Genomic DNA, 17,517 nt, shown 5'->3' with positions numbered 1-17,517 from the left:
TTTTTTTTTTTTTTTTTTTCTTTTTTTTTTTGTGGCGCATGGGATCTAGGCCCGATAACTTTTCAATCTGGATCCACGTTTGAGGGGGTTGTCTTTTCGGACGACAACCTACCCAATGGGGCCTTGCCCCTAGGGAAATGAACCCCAGGATACTTTCGGTTCCGAATCCAGACATTTCGCTCCTCGATGGAAACAAGCAGTGAACACTGCAAATTTGCACCACGTTCGCTGTGCGACGCAGCTTTTTCCGCGCATGTAATTGTGGGAGCCTGGCAGCACTTCTGGATCTGGGCTAGTGCTTATCCTTCAGGATTTCAACGATATTAAACATTATGCAATCCAAAACGCCCAGGCTAGGCTGCAATATTTTTTTGCAATCTTTTGGAGGGTACAAAAAGCGGTTTGTCGTCGCGTATCGTCGGGGGATCTGCTTTTGTGCCAGAGTTCCCAAGCAGCCTGCCCAGCGCCCGCTTCTGTGCACCAAACGAACCCACACACACCCCTTGTCGTTCCGTTCCGCATCTGCACCTCGGGATTAGCCGCACGCACAACGGGGAAGCCAAGGCCACAAAAAAAAAAGCAAAGAAATTTCCGTCTCGACATGCTGGCCATCTGTTCAAAAGCTCTGTTGCTGCTGTTGCTGCTGCACGCCACTGCAGCAACGGCGCTCGACATCCTCGTCCCTCTGTACATCTACCCGAGCACAGCCTGGAACGACAATGCGTCCGAGTGGCAATCGCTGCTGAGCACGATCCGGGCCCACCGCACCGTGACCTTTGACGTCATCGTCAACGCCGACTCGGGCCCCGGAGCCGACCTGGCCGACGTCAACTACGCCGCGGGCATCAGCCTCCTGAACGCCCAGTCAAACGTCCGCACCCTCGCCTACGTGCACTGCGACTACGGCCGCATCGCCACCGACGCCGTGGTTGCCAACGTCACGCGCTGGAGGTCCATCGGCGGCGGGGCCGGCCTGGACGGCGTCTTTTTTGACGAGACACCCAACCTCCACGACTGGTCCAGCCTCTGCTCCGAGCAAGCTGGGTGCACGACGGCACAGTACATGTCGCACCTGGCGCGGCGGACGAGGGCGGCCGGGTACGGGCGTCTCGTCTACAACGTCGGGCAGGAGGTGGCGCAGGCCAACGAGGCGGCTTACCTGCGGGACGCGGATCAGATCATCGCGTTTGAGCAGTCCTGGGGGGTGTACAAGACGACGCAGCCGTTGGCCGGCGGGTTGCCGGGGTCCGGAGCAGGCGCCGTGGGCAAGAGCAACATCATGGTGCACCACTTTGACGGCACGCTGGGGGAGCTCGAGGCAGAGGTCAGGAGGATCGCGGCGGAGCCGAGGGTTGGGTCGGTCTGGTTCACGACGGTCGAGTATCAGACGTACAACACGCCGCCGGCGAGCGTCGAGAACCTGGCGAGGATTATCGAGACGCTGTGAAAAAGGCTGGTCAGATGATAGAAGGATGCTACCAAGGGTGGGAAAAACAACTCAAGCCATGAAGAAGAAGGAAAAAGGAAAAAAAAAAAAAAAAAGTTGAGTTCAAATGAATAAACACGACAAATAAGAAATTACAATGTGCGCCCCCCCAGTACCACTAAACCGCTGGGGGCGTTGGTATAAGACCGTTTCCGGATGTTTTATATATATACAGAAGCCAATTGAACCCACAGAACAAAAACCAAAAAAAAAAAAAAAAAAACCAAAAAAGCCAATACCCAAACATAACATGACGGTGCAGACGTAGCAGCTGTTTTCTATCAGCGGAAACTCGTCAGACCTTGTGGAACGCCGAGAGGCAAACACCTGCTCGGCAGGCAAGCCCCTGAAGCCCAAAAAGAAAGAAGATAAAAAAAAAAAAAAGAAAAGCGCTCAAACGACAACCGACTCGGAGCCGCTCCCGCCACCTCCACCTTTCTGCCCCTTTAGCTTCTCCTTCTCATCGGCGGTCAAGTCGCCCTTGGCCGGCTCGATGCGGATGCCAATGGCAGCGAGGACCAAGCTGGCGCCGGCGGCGCCGACGGCCAGCATGAAGGAGACCCTGAGGGCGCTGTCGGCGACGGAGCGGTCGGCGTGGTTCGCGGCGGCCAGTTCGGCCCAGCCGAGGAAGAAGCTCATGCCAATGAAGACGAGGGCGTTGATGCAGGCGCCCGCGAGCCCCTGCTGGTCGGAACGGACGCTGGTGGTGATGAAGATGTTGGAGACGTTGTACATGATGTCGATGCCGATGGTGGCGCACACCATGGCCGGGAAGATCCAGGCCCAGTAGTTGGCGCCGGTGGTCGGGACGAAGACGAAGAGGAGCGACGACGCGAGGAAGCCCAGCGTCGACAGGATGATCAGCATCGTCCCTGGGATCTTGTGCAGCACCGCGCCGCCCGCCAGCGCGATTATCAGGCCTCCGCCGGCCAGCGGGGCGAACCAAGCTGCCGCCAGCAGGGGTGGTGTGTGGAGAATGGTTTCGATGCTGGAAGAGGGAGGGAAGGAGGCTTTTGTTAGTATACATTGTCTGCTCTGCTGCTCTTCCATCAAACGAGAGCTGCAACTTTATAGTATGCGAGTTGAAAAGAGGAAGAAGAAAAGAAAAAAAGGTCGGAAACTCACTAAAAGCTCGCATAAAGCAGGTAGATACCAAAGGCCCCAAACGACATAAACATGACGACAAACAAAGCCGTGATGTGCTTGACGGCAAACAGGTTCGGCGGCAACAGAGGATCCTTGGCGACCCACCCCTCGACGTAGACAAAGGCAGCCAGGAACAAGATGCCGAGGATGAAGGTGACCAAGATCTGCGGTGAGCGCCAGCCGTTTTGGACATGGGGGCTGTCGGTGATGGCGTACACGACCAGCATGAGTCCCGGGATGGAGGTGGCGCAACCGAGCCAGTCCATGGGAGGCGACGGCTCGTCACCGGCAGCCGGACCGCTCCTCGCCTCGGCGGGGACACTCACGACGGCGAGGACACACACGATGGACAGCAGGATGGCGCCGATCCAGAAGAACCAGGCCCAGTTGAGGAACTCGCCCGACACTCCGGCTATCAGGATGCCGACGAAGAAGCCAAAGGGGGAGCAGCCGCCGTAGATGCTGAACACGAGGTTCTTTCTTCTGCCGGGGCGGGAGTAGGCCCCTCCCAGGAGCGACACGCCCGAGGGGAGGAAGGCGGCGGCGCCGAGGCCCTGGAACGCCCGGGCCACGACCAACATCTCGTACGACCTGGAGAAGCCGGCGACGATGGACCAGACGGCCATCCAGGCGTTGCCTCCGAGGAAGACATAGTAGCCGTTCCAGTGGTCGGCGAGTCGGCCAAAGGGGAGGAGGAAGGCGCCGGCGACGAGGGAGAAGACGCTCGAGGGCCACGTCTTTTGGGACGTGTTGAAGTTGAGATCGACCATCATGTTGGGGAGGAGGACGTTGAAGCCACTGATTAGAAATTCCTGTTTTTTTTTTTTGTGTCATGATGCCATTGTCGTCAGTGCAACTGCNNGGGGTTTCGTTTTTTTTTTTCTCGGTTCGCATAACCGTGATGCTATTATCGTCTGATATAAAACAAAAATGGAGCAATAACGAGACTTGTAAGCGACCATCAAAAACCAAAACGCCTATTACTTACGGCCATTATCATGCTAAGGAGTATCGTGGCGCAGAAGCCAACTTCGATCAGCGTGCTGGAGAAGATGGCGGGTCTCTGGCGACCCAGACGATCAGCCTCCTTCTCATCGAGATGCGTGGCATCCTCGGATATCGGTGTCGAGAGTTCCCTGCCATGTTGTACGGAAGTTGTTGACGGTTGTTGATTGTCGATGGTTGTTTGTGCCACCGCTGGAGCGGTGGTGCTCTTTTCACCAGCCATCTGTATCCGTCCCGCTCGTCGTCCTTTTTATTTTTATTTCTAGCTGAAATCGTCTGATGATGGGAAGGGGGAAAAAAAAATAGCGCGATTTCCCAGATGCCTGCAGAGAGATACGTAGCTACAATGGTGAGATGAAGGAAACAGACGAATGTGAGAGAACCTGCCTCCTTGGTCGGTTTAATACCAGACTATTGCCGGATGATTCGGGTAAAAGGTGACACATTGAGCATATTCATCTTCCAAAGAGCAACTTTACAATTTGTTCAAACAGGCAAAGAAGCAGAGAAATGACAATAACGAGGGAAAAATTCTAATCTAAGCTTGTCGTGGTGGTTCAACAGGATCGACCACCTGCGGGACTGAAACCAAACAACTTGACCGCGTCCCAAGTCGAGGCCCTGTCGCCAATTTCCCCAAAATGGAAAGAGTTGTGGCAAAGGAACGGCACAGACTGGCGGAAGAAGGCGGATCATGGAGATGATGCACGACTCAAGCTTTCCAATTCTCCACCGGTGGCTCTTCCCAAAGGGGTAAAAACTCGGCGAACATCAAACCCCCGCCGTGGTATGGGCGGCATCAAGGGGTTTTTGCCTTTGGAAGCTACCAGTAAAGCACCCTGTATTTCTGAGTAAGCAGAGTTGTATGCGTTTGCTAAGCCCCGTTAACCAGCTCGTCTTTGTGGCGCAAGCCTGGCCACAGACGCACACACACACACATACACACACACACACCCGTTTCCTGGCAATTCAACACACCAGCCCCATCATCAACACCACACGCCAAGACCATGATCCATCAACTAAACTTTACTCGAGTTTATGTTATATCCCGAACAGACCTGCAGGGGACCCCCCCATGCGCAAAGTCTCGCCAACTGTCCTGATTTCCTTGACGGTTCCCGTCCATCTTTCATGTTCCCGTCCACCTTTCTCGTTCCCGTTCCCACTTTCGCTCCCAAATATCCACTCCCCATACATTCCTTACCCCAAAAACGCATCAACAATGTCCAACATGTGCCTGGTGCCATCTCATCGCTTTCCCCATATAGTTAAAAAAGAAACCGATCTACTGCTGATTGTTCCGACCGTTCTAGTTCGAACCAAGCATTCTGCAGCGACCCATGTCAAGGGGAGGAGGGCTGAGTCTGGTCAAGACTTTGCAAAAGGCTTGATTTGTATTTCCCTTGTTTCTTTTTTTTTTTTTTATTGTTATTATTATTATTATTATTGCTTAGCTCCGGTTGTTTTGATCCGCGTTCCCGATAAGACCGGCCCTTGTCTCCAAAGTTGTTTGTCAGATCCAAACCTGTCCCGAAAATTACCTTGCCTATATACGCTGTGACCTTGCGTGCCCAAAGAAAAAACAAAAGACATAGAAAAAAACAGGAAGGGTTCCCCATCGCACGGCGGGCGCCGTTGCATTTGGGTGAGCTCTTGGGTAGCCTTAAACCCCCGGGGGTATCCGCCCGGTCGGCCATATATCCTCCTTCCCATTTATCGACGGGCCAGTTTGATTCTTTTTGTCATTTTAATTGGCTACGTGCTGGCGCGTCATTTACCTTGTGATTTCGTTTATTTCATATACCTACCTGACCTACCTTGGCCTCCCTTTGCCGCCTACTCTTTTGGTGATTACCTCACCTCACTCTCTCATTCCACCTAGTCTTTTTTTTTTCCTTATTGTCGAAGTGTTTATTTGCAATTCGTGTTGCGATTTTATGAATTAGATTCTTTTCGTCGACTCCCAGATTCGATCATCGGGGGAAAGTAAAGCCATCTGCTAACTGCTCTTTTATTTTCATTTCATCATTCCTGTTTACGAAATTCGCGACAGTCGGCAAAAATAAAAATAAAAAAGTTTAAAAAAAAAAAAAAAAAAAAAAAAGAAATAGCGCAGTATGAACGCCGCTGCAGCAGCAAGAGCGTCCATCATCCGGACTTCGATGGTCCCGATCCCCGCCGGCCTCGCCTACAGCAACGATGTCGAATCCATCCAGAGGCCGCCGCCAACGCAGGGCATGCAGGGCCGGGACGTGGGCCCCAGGAGGCGAGCGGTAGAGAACCCATCGGACGACGTCAGCCCCGAGGAGCGGCGGCGCGTGATCCAGGTGCTCGACTACCTCGAATACAAGGCGCGATGCGACTACGAGCGCCAGCAGCAGCATCAGCAACAGCAGCCGTCGTCGGGGCAAAAGTCGGGCTTCTACACGGCCGGGCCCAACGACAGCGTCGACTCGCTCAACAAGCCCCCGCCCGACGTGGTCATCGAGGTCGACGCCTCCAGCCGCGGCAGGATCGTGCGCATGTTCACCGTCTTCCCCTACCGGGACATGAGCTGGGTCGTCGCCTTCGGCTTCGTCCTGGGCAGCATCGTCTTCATGGTCAACGCCGTGCTCGGCGTCCTGCCCGTCATCGACCCGGCCCTCGCTTTCCCGACCCTCACGACCGTCGCCCTGCCCGCCACCATCCTGCTCGGCGCCGTCTTGTTCCTGGTGTCCGGGTGCCTGGGCATCGTCTCCGCCTTCAACGCCGACCGCGGCACCGTCGAGGTCCCCATCAAGGGGGCCATGAGCGGCGCCAACTACCGCCCGGCACTCATCGGGTCCGAAAGCTGGGTCTGGATCCCCTCGGCCGCCATCTTCGCCAAGGTCGCCCAGACCCTCCCCTTCCAGGCCGGCGCCTTCCAGCTCACCGGCGGCATGATCCTGTCCGTCTCGGCCTTCGCCGGCCTGCCGGGCCTGCTGAACCCGGAGGAGAACCTGACCCTCTTCCAGGCGCTGGTCTTCTTGCCCCAGGTCATCGGCGGCTCCATGTTCACGCTCGCCAACGTCGCCCTCACCATGTTTGTGCAGGACAGGTGGTACAAGCCCAAGCCGTCGTCGGCCGACTGGCAGGGAGGGTTCTGGAACGCCGTCGGCTCCTCGGGCTTCGCCATCACCGGCGTCTTGTTGCTGCTGGGGGATTCGAACGGCGCGGCATGGACCAGTCTCTACGGGAGCGCTGCTTTTTTGATGGGCAGCGTCATTCAGCTGTACGCACTCATGGAGTTTCACCCCACGCCCTGGGCTGCTTAGCACAGTTTCCTACGGTCTCTTTACGAATGCTTTCCTTTGTTTATTCAGTTGGTTGAATTTACGGGTTGGGTTTTTCTTTTCGTTTGTTCATTTTTGGGACTGCATCTTCAATAGAACGTTGCTTTATTTTTTTATTTTTTATTTTTTTTCCTTTCTCTTTTTTTGCTCTACAGCGGGTACCTGTTCGATGCCAGGTGCATATTCACTTCTTGGATATGTGTTACGTTTAGCAGTTTGACCTTTCTACACAATAAAATTAACCAATCCGTAACTTTGTCGCTACTTGGTTGCAGCCGTGGGAAAATGCTACCGTCTGAAACAAAACTTAGTTTAAGGTTTGCCATGGACTGAATGCACTTAGTCAAGACTTGAGTGGCACGACCATGTTCGTGTTGCTTGGGCTTGTGACAGATAGACTGGGTCGAAAAGACCCACTTTGACATTGTCGATCAATGTGAGTAACAGAATATCGGACGATCGCTCATAAATAAGAAGCCAGGTGATGGCTACAGCATAATAGGGTCAGATAAGCATAATATTTCTCTCTGAACTTGACATTGAATGAATGGTGTCAACGGCAAAGGGCAAACGGGACGAACGGATACCAAAAGGTCAATTGCAAAATAAAAGAAAAAAACAAGTCACAGATGCATCAGCCGTGAATCGAACACGGGGCCCATCGAATGAATTCGTTGAATGGCAACGATGGATTTTACCACTAAACCACTGATGCTGTTGTTATTAAGCAACTCGACGACAATTTGGTTCCTATTTGCCAATATAACCGGTAAACTATTGCGGCGATTATTTTGTACAAAACCCCTCCAAACATGGCATGCCTATGTTACTGCATGTTGTAATCGCTGACCCTAGGACGTTTGATTTATTTCGGAAACTTCGTCGGTTGATCTATGATCTCCCGTCTCGTTTGACTGTCAAACGTTTTGGATCGACATTAATTCGCACGGCATTCACACCGGCAGATATTGTAGGAACGATTTCTAGTCTAGTGTCGGAGGCCTAAATGCAAGCCCATCTACTCATGGAAGGATTTTAGGCCACGACCGCCACGCACAAAGGCCACGATATGGTTGGTTTTGTCCTCCGGATGGATTTATTTTGTGTATAAATCTCTTTTAAAAAGAAAAAAAAATAATAAATAAAAATTGCGTCTCCACCGGAGACTCCATGACGTATGGCGACAACAAAGCCTGGCTCGACTAGCAGGCACTTAGCGACGAGCCGGCCAGGTATCATTATTGCTGACATTCCCACAACAGGCAGCCAAATGGTCCAGTTTGCTGCCTTGGGGGTTCGGGTCCCACATGTGCTATTCGGGTTTCCTACAAGTGCAAATAAGTAGATGATATATTTATGAGATCGTGTCGTCGATGCGTATTCAATCCCACATTCTGTCGGAAATTGAACAACACAGTTATGACATATTCTTCTGTTATGGTCAACAATCAGGTCGGTGCGCATCCCATTTGAGCGACGCCCAGCCTTAAAGTTCCACCGACGTCGAAATGGTCGACTTCAGCACCTTTTATTTCCTCTCCCTTTCTCTGTCAGTTTTCGCCTTGCCCCTAGATGTGGCTCGGGGCCCCGAGACAGATACATCAGGAACGATGCATCAACTGCCCGGCCTCTCGATCCCCGAACCGTACCCCAGGGACGCTCAGTTGCAAGAGGCCGAGGTAAGGACCGTGAAAGAGAGCCATGCAGCAACTCCCCGCTCGGCAGGCTCAGAACCACAAGCCCTTGAGCGGCCACACGATGAAGGACGATCCATAACAAAGCGCGTCGTTCGTCGTTTTGACGAGCAACAAAACCCGTACAACCAGCAGCATTCTCAGTCTTATGGCATGTATGGAAGCAGCGGACGACCAGCATCATCCTACTACCGACAAAACACCAACCAACCTCCCTTCCTCGATTTCCCCCAACCATCCGACGGTAGGCACAAAGTATTTCGCGATGAAAACGGCGCCCCCGTCTTCGTCAGTGGGGATGACCACCGTCAAAACACTGGTGGCCAGCCCCCACCTGCGTCCAGCCGGAGATACAGCAGCGGACAGACATATGTCCCGTCAGGGTTCAGTCGCGAACAGAACCATGCCTCCCCGTCAGGGTTCAACCACTATCGGACTTCAAACCGCGCGCCAGTGGGCGAGGAGACGCCATCTGGAACGTATCCAAGGGGGAGGTCTGGGCGGAATGAGAGGACTTTCCTGCCACTTGACAGAGGGGATGGCAAGAAGCGCCCGCCTGCCCCGTCGCCGCCGCTTGGACCGCGCAGAGCCTGGATGGAAGAGGAGAGTGATAGCGAGAACAGAAAGACGGATCCCACAAGGAAGCAAAAAGCTCAGACTGGTGGTAAAAATAAATGCAAAAAAGATCGCAGCTGCCAGTTTATCAAAGTCAAGTAATAAGAAAAGAAAAAAAAAGAAGGGTGGATTAGTTGTTTGTATTTTTGTGCTCTGTCTCTATATTTGGAACTCCACGCCTGTGGTTAGCTAACTTGACTGGACCGCTGGAGTGCGGTATTTCACGCAGATGTGCTACTTCATTGTTATCATATGAGATAAAACGCAGATGGGGAGATAGCCGAGGAATGCAACAGGGTTTCGTCTAGTAGCCGCAGTGAAGAGTAACCTAATCTTGCATAGTGGGAACGGGTCAAGGCATGCATGGCGTCGGTGCGTTTGTTTTGTCAGATAAAAGAAATAAGCATCAAATGATGGCCAGATCGGCGTCGCCGCATAGTAATCATCCAAAATCAGGCAGACAATATGCGTGCCGTGGGGTTGTCATCCTTGGATCCACAATCTCGATCAATTTGTGAACCCCGATGTCGATCTTGTTTGCTAGAGCCTAGAGCAGATCGTGTTGTGGAATTTGAACAATAGGGGCTTAGGGCCTATTCTATCTTTGGATTTGACAAGTGGAGTCCAGACCAGAAAGGCTTTACTTCAGTTACCGATTGTCTTGCATAGAGCTGAGATACGTACTGTACTAAAACTGAATGCTCGAGTCGATGCTCTGCCTCTTGTACTCGTAAAACATATAGCCATGGCTTTCCTGAACAGAGCTGCAAATGCTTCGGAATCAATCGAAAAAAAGGGTACACCCTAACTACCCCGCTGCTGAGCACTCAAGCCGCAATTCCCCGGGATCCTCAACTCAACGAGAACACTGGAAAGACTGCAGAAGTAAGCGGAAGACACGCTACCGAGTCTTGATCGTTCAGCCGCATGGCCTGTATCTTTAGAGGCAAGACCGACTCGTACGGCAAACATGACTCGAAGAGCAGACAGTTCCCGTCGTCTTATGCCGGCAAGAACTGGACCAGGCCTTCATACGACAGACATCGGTTCATCTCAACTAGCACACTTCAGACAAGGGGTTATTTTGAGGAAAATATTTTATGATGAGCTTGGATTCCCCAAGAAAATCTTGTGTCTCGCATAAGACAGACAGTAACCTCAGCATGGGTATCACCAACATCGCAGAATCCACCCAATAATCCAGGAGGTGCGCCCAGAAGCCTGGATCCAAGTGCGCCGGCCTCTTTCTCACAACGATGATGTCATAGGGGGGAGTCCCATTGAAAGAAGACCCCTCCCGGTCGATAAACCCATAGGAGTGTATTGTGGTTCATGAGTTGCCCTCAAGCGGAGTGACACTGCCATCGCCCACAATATTTTACTAAACAGCTGAACGAATGAGACAAACAGCAAATGCAATAGCAACAAAACGGGCGCCTTGTACGCCAGCATAACCGTGCATATTGATGAAGGTCGTTGAAAATGAGGATGTCACGTGTGGGTTTTGTTGAGCTTCTCCCTAGTTAGTATAATTTAATTTTAATATGTGAGCATTTGAAAATCTCAAGTTGAACCGCTTGAGACAGTCGTCATAGATACCCACTAACTGCTTCCATGGGCTTGGTGGAGATCGAAAAAAGCTGTGAAAATTTTGAAAGGGAGTGTGACACGCGCAAAAAATAAAGGAAAAAAAAAAGCATTTGAGTCCTGTTGCCAGCCCCACACTATCTTGGTATTTTTTTTTGTTTGCTAGGGAAACCGGCTCAAGTTTGGTTGCTTATGCCAGGATACAGCTTATATCCACCCTGCATGTATACGATAAAAAAAATGCCGCAAGCAAAAACAATGGACCGCAGCCGCGGTTGACAAGGCCATGCACCGATCGACCACACGTTGAGGCGATATCCGACTCTATTTGCTGTAATATAGATACATTGAGATGTTATGTGACTTTCTGGCACAGCTTGAAATTTTCAAAGACCTTTTCATGGTTATGGGCTGTACTACTCATGCCATCTTAGACTATAACATGGGTGAGCATTGGGGTTTTGTCTGCAGATCCGTTTGCGGGGGTAGGTTTCAAGGACTGCTAGCTAGAGCTTCCTTAGCAAAGTCTTGCCAAATCGGGTCGTTGTCGAGTCATACTAATTTGTCTCTGAACAATGCGGCGATGCCGTTGTAAATATGCTGACCCAAGTTGTCCAAGTAGTCTTGTGGGTTCTGGACCAAGTGACCAATCGCCTTTGGCAATCTTATGACGACTGAATAGTTATCCCCTTTGCGGGTACTATATCGACTATTATGCAGTATCGGGGCATTCTAGTGAGGACTTTGGTAAGGAAAAAAAAAAAAAAAATGGATTGCTTTGTTTCTCTTACTCTCCACTTCGTTCGTCACTTGCGCAAGGCTGCAACCGTCAGTTTTCTACCACAAATCAATTTCACTGGGGTTTAGCAGCTGTTATCGGGCTCGCCGGTATTGGTCTGAGCAGGGTATTGGGAGGCAATCAGCCGGCATGCACTTTGTTTACCGTGCTGTAATCGACGACCTGATCGAATGCATACCACTCCAGTACAACATTCTCTAAAGACTAAAAATAACCTAATTTTCTGTAGATCTTTATTGAATTTGAATTCCTACTCACTTATCAAGTTCGCGATATAAAACGGCTTCAATCTTGCCACCGTTTGATTTTCGAGATCTTCCTTCGCATCATCAGCTCTTCGATCCTTCTTTTGGCGGTTTCCTTTCGCCTTGTAACTGCGTTGAATTTGCCATTTACAATCATTTGTTTTCTTCTTTCTTTGTTTCATTCGTTTGCTATCGCAAGTTCTTTTCTGATTAAGCGCTTCAGAAAGCATCTCGTCAACACCAAACCCAAAACCTTCAAGATGCGCGTCAAATTCCTTGCAACCTGGGGCTTGCTCTTCAGCTCCGCTGTTGGCTCGCCGATGCCTCAACCGGAGCCTAAGCCGGAGCCCAAGCCCGTACCCATGCCGGTGCCTGGCAACACAGGATCGAGCGAAGACTGGAATACCGCCCACAAGATTGCCACTGCCGGCCTCATTACGGGAACCGCTCTAACTATAGCCACTGCAGTGTGGAACGACTGCATGGCGAGATATTCATCTCGGGTAAGATCCAACAACACCTGGAGGAAATTTCTTTTTTTTTTTTTGTTTTCAAAAAAAAAAGTCTTTGTTGGGAAGGAAATAGCACTAACCTTTTCTTGAATTGATTTCCCAAAAAAACAGGCCCAGACTAATAAAGATGCCGTGCAGTCGCTGGCCACGGCATTCCAAAATTACATACAAGCGCTGGTGAACACCCGAGACCCAGGAGCCGGGGAGCAGGCGAAAAGTTTGAACTCCAGGCTTTATGATATCCAGAATCGCTACGGGCGGATGCGCATCAACGCGGGGAGGAGGGCGATCGCCGACTTGTACAAGCAAGAGGGCCTGGAGCTGTACGATTTGGTCAAAGACGCCAAAGCAGTTTTGGCCGAGTCGGAAAAGTACGAGAAGATAAGCGGGAGCGGGAGCAGCACCGACTGGAACGACCGCTCGAAATACTACTCCTTCATCAAGAGGGCCGTCACCCACGCTCAGCAGAACGGTATCGCCTCGGGGTCGGACTTCAAGAAGAGGGAGGCCGGCCGCAAGAGCAGCAGCATCCTCGGACTGCGAAACATTATCCCCAGAGCCCAGATGCTTCACTTTTTCGATATCTGAGGCGCCGTTTCCGAGTTTCTTCTGCCCGACTTGGTATGGGTTGACAAGAGTCGACTGATGCTGGCAAGCGCAAGGTGTCAACGTCAGAGCATGCGCAGTCTCATGCTCTGCTTTTCATCTCCATTGCTCCCTGGGCAGTTGGATTGCACTTTTGATGTGGGCGTATTTTCATTTTTTCTGTTTTTCATGTCTTTTGGACAAGTGAGGATGACCGGACAGGACTGTTGTTTTTTCCTTTGGCAATGTGTTGTTCAAAAGTTGGTTTGCGAAAGAAATTGAAATTTTTCGTCTGAGTTTTCCCACTGGATTTTATGTGGCAATCGTTATAGACTGTGGAGTTATTTTTTAAACTTTTTCCAGTTTCTGCATTCAAAAACCTTTTTCTCTCTTTTTTTTCCCCTTTTTTTTCTTTAATCATTTTGTGATTGATAGGAGATTAAAGCTATTCAGAATTTCCTACGGACTAAAAGTGCATTTGCAATTGATTACCCAGATTGAGATATATATATAACTTTACAGTGGATGGAAATTGAGTCATAGCATGACAATGCAATTTTCTAAGAGTTATGCCTTTGCACGATGACGACCACGCCTAACTCGGGATCACAGACTCTCAGGTGTCGAGCAGGAGTCCGAGTTCGTGCATAACAAAACAGACAATTCAGTCTAGATATTGTGGTCTCTTTGCTGGCAAAAATTTATCTCCTGACTTCTCAAACATGGCATTGTATTAGGGACTTATAACAACTGCAGGGTTAAATGTGCTTGTAGGACTAATGACACTGAAAACCCTGTCATCTTCATTTTCGCAACTGACTCTAGCTAGTTATGTTTTGGACTTTAGTTTGTTTGGTCTTGAATTCCACATAATCATTGTTATTTTGAGAATATTATTCCCGCCCAGTAGCTATAGCCAGGAGTGTGCATGCCCCGCATGCCCTATTCTATTATAACAGTCAACCAAATGGATAAATACCAAGACAATCAAGACGCCTGTGGGCAACTGGTTGGGGCGAGGGTTGTAGTCAATGGCCACGGCGAATTGAACCTTTCTCTGGATCAAACAGGCGGCAATCTTCAGCGAGCCTGGTTTGATGGCGACAATCATCAGCGGAGTGTTTGAACGCCTTGCGTCATACCCGTGAACACCATCAAGAGGTGGACAGGCCACCTCGAAACAGCCGCTGTGCACTTTCCTATTTAGTGACGTCGAGCTGGATACACCGTAAGTCTTCAAGAGGTACAGCCAATGGATGACGAGGAAACAGCTATTCCTGACATGTACGCATAAAACCGCCAGAAATGGTGAGCAGGGCTGGCCTCGGCCACTCGAAGAAATGACGCATGAAGCTGCGGGTGTCTTGTGCGGTAGCCCTCTAACGCCGTGTAAGGCATTCCAAAACCCACCCATGGGGGCCCGCGTCGGCCCAAACTGGTGGGGCGGGCGACCCGTGGGTGGGTTGAATTATTTATAGGGGGGGCGGGTCCGGCCTGGCCCAAGACTAAACGCGGGCTTTTTTTGGGGAACCCGCGGGCCACCGCGCAAAACCCATAAAATAGATATTTTGCGTATTGATATTGCTAATGTTATTAATTAAACTATAAAATATTAAACGAATTTATTAACTTTTATTTTATAATCATGATTTCCTTTAGTTTTTTATTTTGTTTTTTTATTTTATTTATTATTTTATATTCGTTTCAATACACAACCCGCGGGTTACCCAATTCGGGTTGAGCCCGCCAAAAAAGAAAAACCCGTGGGCCTTGACGGGCCCCCGCCAAAAGCCCATGGGCTGGTGGGCCGGGCCGGGCTTAACGCCCAATCCCCTGTGTCACTGGGTGTAAAGGCTATCGCTGCCAAGAGTATTGACGTGCAAAGAAGACAAAGTAATAGTGTAATAGCACGGAGGAGATCAAATACATATTAATTTGGTGACGTGCACAAAATGGGCGGATATCCTTTCAACAACGAGGCCGCACGACTCGGGAGTAGCCGAGTTTGAATCGTTCCTGCTGTCATGCCGCTGGAAACGCAACAAGGGTTGAGCAGCTTAAAAGTGTATGCGAAAACGTTCTTTAGACAAGTGGAAATTGTATAACGGGTGTAAATGGGCATGAGCTTAAAATTACATGGGCTTTAGCGCGTGGGAATGGTTTGGTTTGTACAAACTGAGCCGCAGCGGTTAACCTGGCCATGAAATGCTTGGGCGGAGACTACACAAAACGAGTTGAAGACGTCAACAAACTCATCTCGACACTTAACTTTATATATAATTTGCTTGCTTCACCAAACAACAAACTATATCTGATACCGAAAAGAAAAGAAAGAGCGAAACAAAGTGTTGACACTGAATCCATGGCCGGAATGGTCCTGGATAATGCCCAGTAATTTATATTCTAGCTTTAGGATGGGATTGAAAGTACAGCTCACCGGTTATGATACATCCCAAGCCCGAGTCCTCTGTGATCCCACCAACATCATTAAGTCGGAACCTTGTAGGTGGGTAGGAGCCATCAGAGCAGATTTGTCCGCCTTCGAGCTCTCCTGCTGGCAAGGGAAAGGATGGCGGTGAGGTCGATGAAATCAGTCGGTGATATGATTATGTCAAAGCACTGGCTGCAGATCAAAATAGCACGGCTTCCACTTGCTAGAGCGCCCATGAAATATGCATCGAAAACGGCCAGGTCCATGTTCTATTGCTAACGGCGAAATGCGACCGGTCGAAATGGACCGCCACCACAACAAGGACTCTTGCGTTGACGGGTGCTGGGAGCGCCGATGATTTGATGCTTAGGGGCCGAAATAGGGCCAGAAAGGGAGCGCTCTATTGTGAGTATATCTGCTTGGTTAGAGTCGACATTAGCTGATTAGCATGCTCATTCACTGTCACGACTGGCTACATTGCACTTTTATTTTCAGTCATCAACGGAATTTGACACGGAGGCTTTCCTCCTAGCTCAAATATTTCCACCATGAGCTAAATCCACTGGGACACTCAAAGCGAGCCGATTCTCCCAGCGCTAGGATACGATTCGAGCGATGAGCACATATGGTAGTTGCTAGTCGGAATCTGGTGGGCGGGAACGAAGCGGGATTAACAAGAGGGAATGTAATCAATAAATGGCATTGAAGTTGGTTGCCTGCGCTGTGGAAATGCATCTAAGGCAGGTGCTCTCTTCTATTACTTTGCGTCGCACCATTTAAAATCCCCGAAAATTCGCCGAAAGAGGGTAAAAAAAAAGCAAAAAGAAAAAAAAAAAAAAAGAAGCCACCAAAAAACCCCGCCTTAAAGGAGCCGGTCTTTTGTAAGTCGGTAATAAGTTAGTTGGTGGCAAATTTTGGAGCTCGGCCAGTCCGCGCTTGGTTTGTTTTGTCGGCCACTTGAACGGGAGCTAAAGCTACCAAGGTTTGTTAGCACGAAACCGGGGATTTGCGAGCGATATAGCGCCCGATTATAGCGCAGATATATCGACTTAAGATTTTGCTTGTCGGCTGAGTTCGAAACGGTGCTGATCTTGGCCAGTTGGATATCCTGTCGGTAATTAGTCCAGCTCTCCTCAGCTGGAACAGGGCCCAAGGTCAGCAGCAGTTTCAGCGGCAATTCCCATTGGTAAAAGGATTGAACATTAAGATATCCTTGACATATTGCCCAGATATTAATTCCAATAGATGGCAGCTGGGGTTCAACGCATTTGCAAACCTGAACAGAATGATATGGCGAAGGACCTAGAAGGAAAACAGACTGGCAATGAACCACAACTCTGAGAAAAAGCCATCAGCCACCAACGTCAAAGTGAGACCAGTCAGGGCTTGCGGAAAGATAAAAATCGAAGGCTTCGACACACCGTCTCATTTGCGTCATTAGGAAAAGCACAAGCTTTGTTTCTACGCCAAGGACGAGCCAAAGCTCAAGGGAGAAAAAGCAACAATCCGAGCCATCCATGTTTTCCCCCAAAGCTGATTACAGAGTCTACATCATATACGATCACGCCCCGGTTCAAGAGCGACTGGATTCCAAAGGAGATTCATCCATCATCGACAGCTACCAGGACTGATTGTGATCAAAAAAAGAAAAAAAAAAATCTCCGTTCGCCCATCGACGAAACAATGCGGCCAGCTCATAATTTCATCAGCCGCAAGGACGAAGCCGCCTCCGCCGCCGACACCGACGGAGGTGAGCGAAGACGATTCTATGGCAGCAACTTTCGAGTGCATTTCATTGCTGCCCTGGGCGAGTTCATCGGCACATTCATGTTCCTCTTCTTCGGCTACGCAGGTCATTTCATGGTGGCCAGATCGTCGACTGGGTCCGAGACCGATACCACCAGTGGCGACAGCGCTCAGACTACCATCTTCGTTGCCCTGGCCTATGGGTTTTCTCTCTTGATCACCGTGTGGACAATGTACCGCATCAGCGGCGGGCTTTTCAATCCCGCTGTAAGTAAAGCAGGGGAATCTCGACCCCTTTTCCCCCCCTTTTGATGATGCGTCTTGAAAAGAAATTGAAGAGAGAGAAAAAAAA

General features: G+C 50.2%; 7 protein-coding genes across 7 annotated transcripts in view; 5 read left to right on the top strand and 2 right to left on the bottom strand.

The window, feature by feature from the left end:
• PpBr36_02010 (uncharacterized protein) overlaps positions 1–175 on the bottom strand; it is a gene marked incomplete at both ends in the record, with an annotated part of 1,202 nt that extends 1,027 nt beyond the window's left edge. The window contains one exon of the mRNA XM_029889193.1: positions 113–175. Within this exon, the coding sequence (XP_029751919.1) occupies positions 113–175 (63 nt within the window). The remainder of the gene's footprint in view (positions 1–112) is intronic.
• Positions 1–1,447, top strand: part of PpBr36_02009 (uncharacterized protein) — a gene marked incomplete at both ends in the record, with an annotated part of 3,801 nt that extends 2,354 nt beyond the window's left edge. The window contains one exon of the mRNA XM_029889192.1: positions 624–1,447. Coding sequence (XP_029750795.1) covers positions 624–1,447 — 824 coding nt within the window. The remainder of the gene's footprint in view (positions 1–623) is intronic.
• Positions 1,448–1,879: 432 nt separating this feature from the next.
• On the bottom strand, positions 1,880–3,860 carry PpBr36_02008 (uncharacterized protein; the record flags this gene model as incomplete). Its single annotated transcript, XM_029889191.1, has 3 exons — positions 1,880–2,474; positions 2,612–3,444; positions 3,621–3,860. 3 exons carry the CDS (start codon positions 3,858–3,860, stop codon positions 1,880–1,882), a joined length of 1,668 nt encoding a protein of 555 aa, XP_029750794.1.
• Positions 3,861–5,757: 1,897 nt separating this feature from the next.
• PpBr36_02007 (uncharacterized protein) lies at positions 5,758–6,933 on the top strand (the record flags this gene model as incomplete). The annotated part of the gene is made up of 1 exon (XM_029889190.1): positions 5,758–6,933. The coding sequence occupies one exon, from the start codon at positions 5,758–5,760 to the stop codon at positions 6,931–6,933; it is 1,176 nt and encodes a 391-aa protein (XP_029750802.1).
• Positions 6,934–8,459: 1,526 nt separating this feature from the next.
• PpBr36_02006 (uncharacterized protein) lies at positions 8,460–9,362 on the top strand (the record flags this gene model as incomplete). The annotated part of the gene is made up of 2 exons (XM_029889189.1): positions 8,460–9,309; positions 9,331–9,362. 2 exons carry the CDS (start codon positions 8,460–8,462, stop codon positions 9,360–9,362), a joined length of 882 nt encoding a protein of 293 aa, XP_029750801.1.
• Positions 9,363–12,151: 2,789 nt separating this feature from the next.
• On the top strand, positions 12,152–12,991 carry PpBr36_02005 (uncharacterized protein; the record flags this gene model as incomplete). Its single annotated transcript, XM_029889188.1, has 2 exons — positions 12,152–12,394; positions 12,515–12,991. The coding sequence occupies 2 exons, from the start codon at positions 12,152–12,154 to the stop codon at positions 12,989–12,991; spliced, it is 720 nt and encodes a 239-aa protein (XP_029750800.1).
• A 4,111-nt stretch (positions 12,992–17,102) lies between these two features.
• The window catches only part of PpBr36_02004 (uncharacterized protein), a gene marked incomplete at both ends in the record, with an annotated part of 1,130 nt that continues 715 nt past the window's right edge, over positions 17,103–17,517 (top strand). The window contains one exon of the mRNA XM_029889187.1: positions 17,103–17,432. Coding sequence (XP_029750799.1) covers positions 17,103–17,432 — 330 coding nt within the window. The remainder of the gene's footprint in view (positions 17,433–17,517) is intronic.

This window comes from Pyricularia pennisetigena, chromosome 2, assembly GCF_004337985.1.
Source record: "Pyricularia pennisetigena strain Br36 chromosome 2, whole genome shotgun sequence".
NCBI classification, from domain to species: domain Eukaryota; kingdom Fungi; phylum Ascomycota; class Sordariomycetes; order Magnaporthales; family Pyriculariaceae; genus Pyricularia; species Pyricularia pennisetigena.
This window is presented reverse-complemented; position numbering and strand designations above follow the sequence as displayed.